The 14,908-nt window shown below is 43.1% G+C and overlaps 1 protein-coding gene across 7 annotated transcripts in view; it reads right to left on the bottom strand.

The window, feature by feature from the left end:
* Positions 1-14,908, bottom strand: part of KIAA0753 — a 71,274-nt gene that overhangs the window by 17,189 nt on the left and 39,177 nt on the right. For 4 of the 7 annotated variants that reach the window (XM_080680604.1, XM_080680603.1, XM_080680601.1 and 1 more), the window contains exons 8-15: positions 13,675-13,898; positions 11,929-12,095; positions 10,126-10,245; positions 7,834-7,923; positions 5,883-5,961; positions 4,603-4,686; positions 2,059-2,235; positions 810-891 (exon numbers count right to left, since the gene is read on the bottom strand). In XM_080680604.1, coding sequence (XP_080536730.1) covers positions 810-891; positions 2,059-2,235; positions 4,603-4,686; positions 5,883-5,961; positions 7,834-7,923; positions 10,126-10,245; positions 11,929-12,095; positions 13,675-13,898 — 1,023 coding nt within the window. The remainder of the gene's footprint in view (positions 1-809; positions 892-2,058; positions 2,236-4,602; positions 4,687-5,882; positions 5,962-7,833; positions 7,924-10,125; positions 10,246-11,928; positions 12,096-13,674; positions 13,899-14,908) is intronic. The other 3 variants (XM_080680605.1, XM_080680606.1, XM_080680607.1) reach the window with 3 other exon arrangements.

Below are 14,908 nucleotides of genomic sequence, written 5' to 3'. Positions count from 1 at the left end.
TTCTAATCCCTGGAACCTATCAATGTTCCCCTCTATGGCAAGAGGGACTTTAAGATTCTTGAGATAGGAGAGTATCCTAGACTATCGGGGTCCCCCCTAAATGTAACGCAAGTACCTTGCAATAGGCAGTCATAGGAAGATTTAACCACAGAAACAGTCTGGAGTAGTGTGGTCATAAAGTCAAGGAGCGCAGGCAGCCTTAGAAGCTGCCTACACCTTGACTTTAGGCTTTTAAGGCTGATTCAGACTTCTGACCTCCAGAAGTGTAAGAGAATAAATGTGTGTTTTAAATCACTGAAACTGTTCTTTAACTTGTTACAAAATTAAATTTGTTACAGTGGCAACAGGAAACAAGTAACATAGATAATCTAAAACATCATGCTGAATGAAAGAAGTCTTAGACAAAGAACATATGCAGGCATGATTCCATTTATATGAGAGTCTAGAACATGTAACTAATTTATAGTGAGCAAAAAAGCACAATTATTGCCTGGGTCATGGGAACTGACTGGGAAGGAGCATAAGAGAACTTCTGGAGGTGATATAGTCTATATGTGCATTTTATTATATGTAAATTTTACCTCAAACGGAAAAAGAGCCATAGATATTAAACTCTAGTTGCTGATACACAAATTAAAATGTATGAAAAATAAGATGAATTGATGGACAGAGTATAAATAAAGCAAATATAGCAACATGTTAATTGTAGGATCTATAAGGTGGATATATGGGTGTTCACTGTGGAATTTTTTCTGTATGTTCAAAATTTTCAAGATAAATGTTAGGGGGAAAGTGAGGGGAGCACTCACCATTTTTTTCTTCCTGCATCCAAAGTTGAGGATCAGTATATACAATTTTATTATATCTTTGGCGAACTGTCTCCTGGTACTTCTTTAAAAAAAAAAAGTTTAATTGATGAGAATAAATCAGTTTCATTACAAACCAGAGCCAGCAAGAATGTCATAGCTCAGCAGATACATTTGATACAGACACACTGCCAGAAATGAGCATCTGCCAGACCAGGAAGTGATTAGCTTATGAGGTGAAGTCAAAAAATGAAGCGATTAATCTAATTAATCTAATCTAGAGCAGTGCTGCCCACTGGAGCTTGCTGTGAGGATGGAAATGTTCTATAGTTGTCGTGCCCAATACAGTAATCACAAACTACTGACCACTTGAAATATGAGTAGTGTGTTTAATCTTAATTAATTTATATTTAAATAGCCACATTTGGCTAGAGACTACCATTGGACATCAGATCTAGATAGTTACTCCCAAGACAGGAGAATCAGTTAAAAGACTAGGATAAACTACACATCTTTAAATTTTCAAAAAGCAACAAAAAATTGTCTTCTCTATAATGTCTCTATTTAGCAGCAAAGCCAAAATGAGATTTAATCATGATGCAGTTAAGAAGAAAACACTGAATTGGTTGTTAGGAGACTTGGACGGAGTCTCATCCCAGCTCTGGAGGGAATTTTTGTGTGACCTTAGCCACATCACTTACTTCCTTTATTGGTCTCAATTTCCTGCTCTGAACAATCCTGGGATTGGGTTGGGTGATAGGTCTGAGACTGAAGATTCTGAGAAAAGCATTCTAAAGTCATATGGTAGAAATTACAGGCGGCAAACTTATCTGTGGTATGTCAAGATCCCAGGCCAGCCGGGTAGCAGAGGTAGATGAGCAGCATTTACGAACTGAGGCATGAGGAAGCCCATGCTCCTGGTGCTTTCTGAACCACATCAGTGATAACAGGGGATAACGATAACGGTCGCTTCCTGAGGTATGTCAGGTAGTAAGCGACTATTGGCATGATGAGACTTCATGCCGTATTTTATCTTTAAAAGCACCCTACTTATTAGAGGGGTAAGTGGCTTTATCAATGTCAGACACCTGGTTGGCAGTTGAACTAGGATTTAAAACCAGTGATGTGATTCTGAAGTCCTGCTAATCTACAGAAATGCATGCGGAGGACCTGCGCTTAACAAGGGTCAGCTCCCCACCCCCACCTCCACTCCCACCCTGTGGCCAACCAGAGCCTGCAGCCCAGGCCTTACTTCCATTTCCTCCATTCGGAGCAGCATGGTCTCCAGATACAGGCTGTCCCCCGAGGTGGTTAAGGCGTCAGGCTCCAAGATCTTAGAATGAGTCATAGCCCGGAGCTCACAAGTGGTATCTTCCAAAATATCGTCCAGCTGAGGACTATTGTTGGATTTACAATCAAGAGCAGTAGCCTATGAAACAAGGGAGGAGGATGGGAAGGCAATCCAAAGCCAGCAGAGGAACCTAAAGATTAATGCTGATCATAACAAACCAACTACATGGTGATCCAACCGGCAGTTTCTATGCTAAATCAAACCTCCTCTGAGTTAGTAAATATCAAAATCAGTAACATCAGTACAATTTTTATCAGTCGTTTAAACAGTAGCAATAACCAAGTAATACTAGTATTGTCTGTGTAAAGTATCATAATAATAGTTCACAGAAGAAAACATATTATTAATGGCCAGTAAAGATATGAACAAGTATCCAATCATAATCAATCAAAGTTAAAGAAATAAAAATTATGCTCTGGCTGGTGAGCATTGTCCCATGTACGGAAAGGTTGCTGGTTCGATTCCCCATCAGGGCACATGCCCAGGTTGCCAACTCAATCCCTGATGGGAGGTGTGCAGGAGGCGGCCAATTGATGTTTCATGCTCACATCAATATTTCAGTGTAAGGATGACACCCAACCAACTGCTAGGGCTACAAACATTGACTCTTGATGGTGCTGTGTGTGAAACTCTTTGCAACAATCCTGACGTTTAACAGCAGCCCACAACACTAAATACTTTTCTTCTTCCATAAGTTATAGTAAAGACCATTTAATGCAAACTTATCTGTGTAATTCTTATATAGAAAGCTAATTATTCTTTTTTGTTGTTGTTAATCCTCACCCGAGGATATTTTTTCCCACTGATTTTAGAGAGTGTGGAAAGGAGGGAGGGAGGAAAGTGGGAGAAAGAGAGAGAGAGAGAGAGAGACAGAAACATCAATGCAAGAAAGACACATTGATAGGTTGCCTCTTGCACATGCCCTGATCGGGCCAAGGATTGTACCTGCAACCCATAACCCTTTGGTGTGCGGACTGACACTCTAACCACTGGCCAGGGCGAAGACTATCTATACTAATAAAAGGGTAATGTGCTAATTAGATCGGGAGACCTTCCAGACGTCCTTCCGAACAAAGCCATGGTGGCAGGGCTGAGGCAGAGGCAGTTAGGGGCTATCAGGCCAGGAGGGGAGGGCAGTTGGGGGTGATCAGGCCGGTGGGGGGGGGGCAGTTGGGGGCGAGCAGGCCAGCAGGTCGGGGAGTTGGGGGCGAGCAGGCCAGCAGGTCGGGGAGTTGGGGGTGAGCAGGCCAGCAGGCAGAGTGGTTAGGAGCCAGCGGTCCCAGATTGCGAGAGGGACGTCCAACTGCAGGCCTAAACTGGCAGTCGGACATCCGCCGAGGAGTCCCAGATTGGAGAGGGCACAGGCTAGGCTGAGGGTAACACCCCCTCCCCCTTGCATGAATTTCATGCACCGGGCCACTAGTTCTTAATAATATTCAAACATGTCCACTTCACAGACAGCATTTATAATCACTTCATTTGTGGAGTTGCCTCCCTAGATGAGATGTTAGCCTCGTTATTTTTCTAGGATGAAAGTGTCATTTGGTGGCTATCTGCACAGAGCACCAGAACATAGCATCCCCGATTTGTAAGAGCTAAGTGCAGGCTTTCAGTTTCCAGTCTCAGAAGCCTCACCTCACATGAGATTCTGTCATAAAATACTGTACAATAAACTTATAATCACAAAGATTAGGAAAATATGCTGCAGCTAAAGTACTATTAATAATTACAATAGAGATACATTCTGGAGATCTGCTGCCTTCCTTCCTGTTCCTAAGGCAGCTGGACTGGTGGTGCTTCCTTCCAGCTCCCTTCTAACCTTTCAACCTTCACCCCTGCTCTGCGCACAGACACCATTACCTTGTTTCCAACCTGCACACGGGATCAGTGGTGCAGTCGGCACCTTCCACTCACAGCCTGGGCAGGTGGGAACATGCCCGCCAGTCCTTCAGAGGCTGGACAACTACAAAACATGTTCTTCCCTCAAATGTTATCATTTTTCCTTGGACTATCTTTTCTCTCTGTGCGGCCAGATACGGGTCATTACTGGACACTCAAAACATGCCGGTCTAACAATAAATATCAGGCCACGAGTATAAAGGAAATTAGGCCAGTAATGAGCAAAACCAGGCTGAATGAAAGGAAATGAGGACAGCCATTCCCCTGCCGGAGGCCATCAGCATTCAGGGTCACGCAGTGCACTCACGTTCTCATCACGAGGAGAACAAGAGCCGCTAATAAGAACCTGTGGCTCCAGAGATTGCTGTGAGCTGTTTGCAAGGCGGATCTAACTCATAATGCTAAATACACACTGTAAGCATTAACATGCCACATATGAAAAGTAACTTCCACTTCTTGAATAAGATAATCTAGTGTTTGCAAAGTAATGTGCGCCTCATTTTCCTTACAACCGGAGACATCATCACGTAATAATACCACACGCACCTCCTCTGCAGGCTGGGCTGTCCCTGTGTTTACCGATGGTCGATCCTTCAAATGAGTATGTGCTCCCACAGAAGAATTGACCTTCTATTAAAACAGACAAGCAAGCTCATGAATTATAAAAATTTACAACCCATATTAGTACAAATGAATTCTGTAACAGAATAACTTCTGTGTGGACTGTTCATCAGCTTTAGCTACAGGTGGCTTTTTGCAGCAATTTGAAGCACTGTTTTTACGAAAATAAACGTCATGTGTTGATCTTGGCTTCCTGCCTCTTTTCCTCCCCCACTTGGTAAACATTGTCAGAGTAGCTGTGTGTTTTTATGCAATTACTCCACTTCTCTATTCCAGTTAACTCATTGATAAAATGAAGAGGTTGGATGACACGGTCTCTAGGACCCCTCCCAGTTCTACAGTCCTGAGATTCCCATGGACTCTAGTAATAATTCAACATTTCTTAAACTAGAGCTACAGAAATTCAGTGGCCTTTGCAGGGGCCCATTCACTCCATTTCAGATGATAATATTTTTGTGGCCTCATCCATTCACACACAGACTGCTCCTATTTACAGGTGGATCCACAGGGTCTGGCCACAACATGCAGCTTAAGAGGATGGCACAACCTGCTGATGATGCTGTATACAATGTCATCTTCAAAAAAGCCCTGGTATGTACCCAGAAATATCTCTCCTTTGGAAAAACAGAGCCAGTCATCTCAAACCACTGAAGTGAAAGAGCAGAAGCAGTTAGCTAAACACATGACCACCGGTAAAGCCATTTGACTAAGAATGGAAATTGTGTCTGGTTGGTATGGCCAGTAATTAAGTGTTGATCCATGAACCAGGAGGTCGAGGTTCAAATTCCGGACGGGGTACAGGTTGCAGGCCAGATCCGTGGTGGGGGCGGAGTGGGAGCTGTGCAGGGGGCAGCCAATCAATGATTCTCTCCCATTATTGATGTTTCTATCCCTCTCCCTTCCTCTCTCTGAAATAAAAATATATATTTTAAAAAAAGAATGAAAAATACAATCTAAACTCATTCCCCAAACTAAAAGCTCACCTTCCTAAAAAGTGGGACTTTCTCTCTCCCCCTTGTCTTCGTCACTAGCCCACAATGGAAGGCCCTCACAGCCAGCACTGCACCACACTGTGCAGCACGGCTCAGCACTGCTGCCTCCATCTGCCAGACACTCAGCCCCACGAAGGGTCAGCGTGACCTCTGTAGCAACTCCTTCTATTCTGGAACTTCCAAACGGCAAGCAAATGAGGTGAAGCAGATTACCTGAGCCTGCGCCAGCAGAGGCTTCAAACGCTCCAGGACTGCCTTCTCTACCTTGTCTGCTAACTGGGTAGCAGAAACACTATTTAGAAATAAAATAGAGAATTAAAATCAAAAGCAAGAAAATATTCTATTTTACATATTTACCATTCCAGGTGAAGGAAAATCAAATGTTTATAAACCCACAATGCTTCCCTAATTTTTTTTCACATTGATTTTAGACAGAGGCAAGGAGAGAGAAAAACATCGATGTGAAGGGATCAAACCCAATAATCCGAGTACGTGCCCTGACCGGGAATCAAACCAGCCACCTTTTGGTATATGGGATGATGCCCCACTGAGCCACACTGACCAGGGCAATGCTTCCATAATATTAAGGGCCATACGAGTCCCCTAGATTCTTATTAAAATAAGACTCTGAGCCCTGGCCAGTATTTCTCAGTGGTTAGAGCATTGACCTGCAGACCAAAGGGTCATGGGTTTGATTCCCAGTCAAGGCCTGTACCTGGGTTGTGGGTTTGCTCCCCAGTCCTGGTCCAGGCACATGCAGGAGGCAACCGATCAATGCTTCCTCTCACATCGATGTCTCTCTCTTTCTCTCTCTCCCCCCCCCACCCCTCCCTTCTTTACAGTCTCTCTAAAAAGTCAATGGGAAAAATATCCTCGGGTGAGAATTAACAAAAAATAAAAAATGGAATGCATACTCTGATTCGGTTGGTCTGCCTGAGGCTTGAGATTCTGCATTTCTAACAACTTCCAGGTGGATGCAACACTGCTGGTCCTGCATCAAACATCTGATGAAGTACGTGAGGCTCTCAGTACATTTTAGAAGAATAATGGCTGCCTTTAGAAGACTGGACAAATGAAACTAATTTTGCTCCCTCCCAAAGTGCCACAATAATAGAGTTAGACATAGACCCACAAAGAGAGGGGAAAGGTGCTGAAAGCAGAAGGCCAAAGGTAATAACGTAGCTGACCTGAGAAAGCGGAATACTTAGCCAGCGTGGGAACACTGAACACCCACACAATGTGCACTACTGACTGACACAGGCACAAGACTGGCAGGACCAGGCATGTCTAGCCTGGGGGTGAGCTGGGAGGTGTAGCTTAAATATGTAAGACAAAGATCAAGTGATGTTTGAGAAGTTAGACCTCTCTCCAATGCTGTGAGCATTCTGTGCTCAGTCTCTGGAAGGGCCTCTTGACTAAGGGATGCCAATCCCAGCTGAGGCTGTAGGTACACTGCCAAAAGGAGTGGACCAAGTATGCACGCTGAATGCCGAGTGGTAGGAATTACAACCCTCCTCCCAACTCAGCCCCTAGAACACTGGCTTCCAGATCCTTACCCTCGAGGTGAAAAATCAGAAGACTCTACTCTGGACAGCCTGACACCTGCCAAGGAGAGACCTAAAGACCAGCCTGAATTACAGCTAATTATAGCAAACAGTCCACCCAGATGACCCTAGAGCAGGGGTGGGCAAACTTTTTGACTCGAGGGCCACAATGGGTTCTTAAACTGGACCGGAGGGCCGGAACAAAAGCATGGATGGAGTGTTTGTGTGAACTAATATAAATTCAAAGTAAAGGAGCGGAGGGGAGAGCAAGAGAACCGGATAGAACAGCCGAATCCGGCCCGCGGGCCGTAGTTTGCCCAAGGCTGCCCTAGGGGAAAGCTCAAGTTCAAGAATCCTTTCAGTATCAAGCCAATGGAGCCTAGAGGACAGTAAAGAACAGTCACCCAGCTCTCCTCAGCCGCCAGGACTCCCCTGCACTCCAATCCTGGCTCCACTGCAGCCTTCTGAGGTGATTTCAAAATCTTTTAAGCAGGCAGGCAGCCAATAAACCTAAGTGTGACTACACCTTTAAACAACTGTAACTAGCTAGCTGTTAAAATAGTTAGATGATATAGATCAAGCCTATTTTTTCTTTCTCTACCCCAGAAACAGATATTTACCTCTGATTTTGCATTTTGTCCATTTCCTCAGCTTTTAATTCTCCGAGTTCCTTCAATCTTTTGGAAGTTTCTGCATCAAGCCAAGCGAGTCTAGCAGACAGAACAAACATAGTCAGACCACTTCTGCTTCGGTCTGCAGGTGCCAATACCACAGACACAGACTGGGATACCAGAGTGCCCATCCTGCCTCCAGGAGGGATGCAGAAGGTAACACAACCTCTCTGGACCCCATAAGCTCTCCAGGTAACGTTCCGGGTAAAAAGACACTTCTGTGCACAAGCACTCCTCGTGTGCAGAGTAACAAAAACTGCGCCCGAATATTCTCCAGAAAACTATCCATCACTGGACTTAGGATTTCCTGTTCAACTACAAAATAAGCTGTTGCTGTAGCTACACGTCTAGACAAAGAAATGGACTCCCAGAGAACCCTAAAGGCACAGTGAAGTCAAATAAAAGCGAAGGGAAAAGCTAACTCTATGCGGATGGGCTCTGATTCTTTCAGTTTAGGATATGTAAATATTATTAAATTATTTAATGGCCCATATTCATTTTTGCTTTCCCATAATTTCAAGAACAATTTCGGCCAAACGAATGCAGAGACCTGTTTCACCACTGTCCTCACAGGGAATGTTCTTGCCATATCATCCCCTATTTAGGGCCTAGTTTTTAATCCTAATTTATTTTCCCTTCTAAAACCTCTGTTCTTTTTTTTTTTTTTTTTTTATATATTTTATTGATATTTCACAGAGAGGAAGGGAGAGGGATAGAGAGCTAGAAACATCGATGAGAGAGAAACATCGATCAGCTGCCTCCTGCACACCTCCCACTGAGGATGTGCCCGCAACCAAGGTACATGCCCTTGACCGGAATCGAACCCGGGACCCTTCAGTCCACAGGCCGACGCTCTATCCACTGAGCCAAACCGGTTTCGGCTAAAACCTCTGTTCTTAACCCTTTACTTCTTAGGGTACACACCATGTTCCATCTTAAATTACAGCTAATGACAAGTCCTTCCTACTGACCGTAAACAAGCAGGGGCTGGGATTTGGTCTTTTTTGCCCTTTTTTAAGTCTCCATAGCGCTCACAACTGTACCATATACAAAACAAGCAACTGGCAGCCAACTAACACAAATATAACTTTAAAAAAATATTTCGTTAATTGTATATTTTATTTATGCATTTGCAAACATTATTGTTGGACAAAGTCCAAAGGTGCCACCAAACTGCCAAAGAAGTCCATGGCACAAGCAAGCTTCAAGACTCATTGGAGAAACATGACCCCTCGCTGGAGCCCTCTCGTCCTGGCTTACTCATCTTACCTTGCTCTGTTCTCCCTTCCTGTTTGATGTTCTTCCACTGGTTCCCCTTCCTATTCCTACTCCTGGGGAGCTAACCCAAAGCTCAATCCCTGACCCACAACTAAATTGTTTCCTACTTCTTCTCTGTAAATATCACCTACCTGCATGACTAATTCAAACACTGCCTCAAAGATGACACCCAACTCTACCTCTCCTAACCTTTCTTCCTCCAACTTCTATCCTAGATCTTAAATAACCTGCTGGGCTTAGCAACCAGAATAACACACCATCCAGGCAGACTGCCTGGGTTCAAATCCCAGCTTTGGTCCCTGACTAAAAGTGTGACCATGGGTAAATGACTGAACATGTCTTGCTTCATTTGAAAAATGGGAGTGATAACCACAGTATCTACTTTATAGGGTTATTAGAGGCCTGGTGCACGAAATTTGTGCACTCAAAGGAGGGAGTCCCTCAACCCAGACTGCACCCTCTCGTAGTCCGGGAGCCTTCAGGAGATGTCTGAGTGATGGCTAAGCGCTGCCGCTGAGGCAGGAGAGGCTCCCACCACTGCTGCTGCGCTAGCCAGCCATGAGCCCGACTTCTGGCTGAGCAGCGCTCCCGCTGTGGGAGCACACTGACCACCAGGGAACAGCTCTGGCATTAAGCATCTGCCCCCTGGTGGTCAGTGCATGTTATAGCAACCGGTCGTCCTGCTGTTCTGTCGATTTGCATATTAGCTTTTTATTATATAGGATAATAATTAAGAGAGCTAATACATGTAAAGCACTTGACACTCATACTCATTCATTTGAATGAATTAAATAAGGAATAAAAAAGGGATTCACTGTCTAAGCTGAATAGTTTGACAGAAAAATGTTAATAATTTACATTTTAAATAACCACTTTATACACAGGGAAGAGAAGAAAGTTCATTTAGAATCTATGTGCAAGGGGTCCTTACATTTTCAAAGATTTGAAAATATTAGCACAAACCTAACTGCTTCGTGCTCAACAGCACCTCCCAACTGACTTTCCTCTTGAGCACCTTCTTGCTCGACAGACTGCTCTTTCGTGGCATCTTTGGGGCTAGGTTTCACCTTCAGCCATGCAGCACTGCAAGAAATGAGAAGTGTATCTCTGTAATCATTCACTCCACAGCCAATGGCTCACAGAAAGGTGACAGCTCAGAGAAGATAAAAGCATTCAGTAACGGTGATCTCCAGCACAGGGCCCTAACATGGGAGCTGAAAGTGAACAAGGGTGAGATCCCTCAGGACTCAGGCTCAGTATGAAAAGAGAGAAGTTCGCCTTTTGCTTCATAGAAGCAATCACTATTTTATTTTGTTAATCCTCACCTGAGGATATTTTCTCCACTGATTTCCAGAGAGAGTGGGAAGGGGGCAGGAGGGGAGAGAGAAAAAACCATCAACTTGAGAGACACATTGATTGGTTGTCTTCTGCACATGCCCTGGGCCGGGGATTGACCTGCAACCCAGTTACGTGCCCTTGACTGGGAATCGAACCCGCAATCCTTTACTGTGGGGGGCCAACGCTCTAACCACTGAGCACCACCACCCATGGCCAATCACTATTTTAAATGGAAAAAAAAAAAGTCAATTATAGAATAATGGGTAAACTTCAACAAAAACCTGTAATAATATATAAACTTGGGTCACTAATTACATTCCATATTATGAAGCAACCCTTTACCTTTATAGGCCTAATACAGCACTTTGAGCCTGGAGGCCTTATTATCCACTCCCCTCCCGACCCACCACACATACACTCAGCTGCAATATAAACTTCAGCTAATTGATGTTTACCAACTGAATTCACATCTCTATACTAACATATATATAAAAGACAGAATTTAGAGGAGAGAAATAAAAATGAAAAAAGCACATTATGCACTCAGAAGACCTGTTATGAGTCCCAGCTCTGCTATCTAAGGAAGATAGTAAATTCTCTAGACGTTGCTTCTTCACCTTTAAAGTGAGAGTTGATGGATAAGAAGAACCATTCATTTAGAATCATTCAATCTTAAGGGAAATCCATTCTACCAAGCTTCTTACCCTGTCTTTTGCCAGCCCCCAAAAGGCAGACCCCTTCAGTCACTTAACCTCTCACTCATTTGCTCTCCACATTACTGCTTTTTGCTGCCTTCCTTTTACTGTCCTACCTCCTGTACTTCCTACTATGCCTTCAAGAACTCCTGTCCCATGGTAAACAAGTTCCCCTCTAACCAACTCCACAAAGACTACTTCCACCTAACTGGAGCCCGATGCCCCTGGAGGACAATACCTTCTCTCTAGCTGCGTGGAATGAGGTGACACAGCAATAATGTCAGCATTATCCCAACTGTCCCCTGCAGTCAGTGTCTGTGAGATTGTTATGGTTTTGTAAGTCATAATTACTTGGAATTATAATCACTTTAAAATATTCACTCATCCATCCAGCAAAGACGTACTGAATTCCTGCTAAAATTTACTAAGTATCAGGCACTGTGCTAGGCACTGAACATCCAGATACAGGGGAGGCACAGTTCCTGGCCTCAAGTAACTAGAATGTATTAGGTGAAGAGACAAGTGAGGAAAGCCTATGAGCCTCCATACAATGACACATGTCCACAAGGTGTTGGGTAGCCCATGGAGTCCACACTACCCATCGTCAGGTAGGAAAAACTTCTTAATGGAAACGAAGTCTGCTGCTTTATTTGTGCTAAACAGTATGTCATCTTTGACCTGTGAAGGAAAAATAAAGTCACATACCCAAATGGTCCCTTGAATTTTTACATACCATTTAGGAGACGCTTGTGGGGACGTGGGGTTTGGAGGTATCCAAGGAGCCCTAGTGTCTTTCATAGGCTGTTGGTTTATTTTTAATCTGGATGAAACTGTTGTCTGATGCAACCTGCTTTTGCCCTGAGATTGGGTTGGTCTACTTTTTTCAGCTTTGTGAAGTCCCTGTAAGAGAGAAATATGAATTATCAAACCAAATGGATATCAAAGAAACTCTGACTTACTGAAGCTTCAAGTGCCCCCGTGCTATTCATGCATCTATTCAGCAAAAATCTAACTGGGAAGCACTGAGGTGGAAATTTGGGGGCGGATGTAAATGACACAAAAACAATGTTGGTAAGGGAAGAGGGGAGATGCAAAACTGGAATCCATAGCTTTGCCATCTTTTGATATATGTTTTCATAATTAAACCAAAAGAAGGGAGTTAAACTGTAAAACGTTCTTGGTTAACTTCTCTGAGCCTCAGGTTTCTCATCTGTAAAATGGGAGATAATTTCTTTTTTTGTTTGTTCTATCTTTATTGTTGAAAGTATTACAGATGTCCCCTTTTTCCCCCCACTGACCCCTTCTAGCCCATCCCCCACCCCACACAATTGTCTGTATCCATGGAGTATACATATATGCATATAAATTATTTGGTTGATCTCTTCCCACCCACCCCTACCTTCCCGCAGCAATTCATCAGACTGTTCCATGTTTCTATGTCTCTGGATCTATTTTGTTCATCAGTTTATTTTGTTCTTTAGATTCACATATGAGTGAGATCATATGATAGTTGTCTTTCTCCAACTGGCTTAAGGAATTTATTGACTGTAGCAAAAACATACTTAGGGCAGTGAAACAAGGAAGGGCATAGAAGCGGGAGATAATTTCTTCACAAGTTTCTAGAAGGTTAAATGAAGAATATGACGACAAAGGTAGAAAGGCTTGTGCCATCTACACAGAATGATTCGGGCTGTATTACAATGTTACAGAAAAGGTGTCTCTGAAGAAGAGCACCAAGCTCATTCTCACAGGCTCAGTTCTGACTTCCCCACGACCCCCAGAGAGTCTGACTGGAAAGGAATAAAGACGATCCAAATCTATGATCCATCAGTAACTGGTAGTAACTGCTAATTCCTTTTCCTGCGGTCACCAAATAATATAGGTTTGCTACAGAAGCCTCTGGACAGCACCATTAAATGGCAGGAACCACATCAAGGATATTTAGACTATGAGGTGGCCTTCTGACCATTCCCCACTGGTAGGGCCTTAAGTTGAATTTCAACTAGAAGCTTAAAATATAATCTAGTTTCAAGCCAGCTGGCTTCCAAAGCCATATTAGAAAGTACTCACCCTAGGATGCTTTTAATATTGAGTAGTTACTATTTACCAATATTTATCTTTAGCAGGAACCAAATCTTAATCTCCTCAAAGTTCACACTTCTAAATCAGAAGCAAAAAAAACTAAATACTGAAATAGCCTGTCTGATTAGGACCTTGGTATCAAGTAAGTTAGGATATTAGCAAAGCAGGATAAGAGAGAATATCCTGTCCTAGCAACAATATTAAAAATTGCTATTTTTGGTAAAAAATAAAAACAACCTAGAGCTCAGCTAAGTCAGCTTAATTTAGGTAGTTGGATTCAAGGGCTCTGGCATTTAATGTCTAATAACTCAAATCCTGGCTCCACCTTACCAGTCCATGTGACGTTGGACAGTGTCAGGTGAATACAATGGGACAAAAGAAAGAAGTGATTTCATACTTGCTGGAATCCTGCTGGTGTCAGAGCATCTTTCTTCACATTGTCAGTCACAGGCCTCTTCCCCACTCCTTTTGTTTTTGCCGGGGCTAATGCCTCTTCTTTGAAGCTTGCGTTTTGGTCTAGAATAGTCAGAGCTTCCTCTGGAAGGATATCCACATCTAATGCATCAAGCTCCTTCTCCAATCCCGGGGTCCTTGGAAGCTCCACATCAGGTGGATACTTATCTATAAGGAGATTTCAAAAGGACAAACTGAGGGAAATTGTATTCAAACCAAGTGGGAGAGAATGATTATCTACAGACAGGTATGCTCCTTGTTGCCAAAGTTCCTCCTCCTCCTCTGACTCCTACTGTACTTCTACAAGCAGGAACCCTGTCACAGTTGATGCCCTGAATTTCACCTCCCACATTTACTCACTCACCTGGTCCCTTTGACCCTAATTCTAAAATATCTCGTACTTATCTCTGCCCTTCCTCCCCTTCTTCGACTTCCCAAGGTCAGGCTTTCGATATCTTGTGACTGTAGTGACAGCATCTCCTAACTAACCCCTTTACCTTCAATCACACCTTCACCTGGCTACCAAAATTGTCTTTTCTAACATGTAAATATATTGCCCTGGCCAGTGTGGCTCAGTTGGTTGGAGCATCATCTTATACATGGAAAGGCTGCGGGTTTGATCCCTAGTCGGGTCACATACAGAGGCAACCAATCAATGTTCTCTCTCACATGGATGTTTCTCTCTCTCTTTCTCAATCTTCCCCTCTCTCTAAAATCAGTAAGCATATCCTGGGGTGAGGATTAAAAATAGAAAAAGTAAATATTTAAATCTCACTTGTCGAAACATTTGATGGCTCCTAATTTGATACAGAATAGAGTCTGAACTCCATACATGACATACACCCTGCAATGGGAAAGGAAATAAAACTGCCTTTTTTGAGGATGAGATAATGCTTACTATATAGAAAATTAAGAGTATTTACAGGCAAACAATTACAACTAAAAAGAGAGTTCAGCAAGTTTTCTATATAAAAGAAGAAAAACATACAAAACCCAGCATCATTCCCACATTTCAAAATAATATGAGAAAATATAACAGAAATAAATTCTATTAACATTAGCAACAAAAACTATAAGGCACTTAGGAAGAAAACTAAGAAAAGATATACAAGACTTTAACAGAAAAAAAAAATTAAAGGTATTTTTTGCCCTAGCTGGTTTGGCTCAGTGGATAGAGC

This window comes from Plecotus auritus, assembly GCF_963455305.1.
Source record: "Plecotus auritus genome assembly, chromosome: 7".
Taxonomy (NCBI): Eukaryota; Metazoa; Chordata; class Mammalia; order Chiroptera; family Vespertilionidae; genus Plecotus; species Plecotus auritus.
The sequence above is the reverse complement of the archived record's forward strand: the minus strand, read 5'-3'. Positions and strand labels throughout refer to the sequence as shown.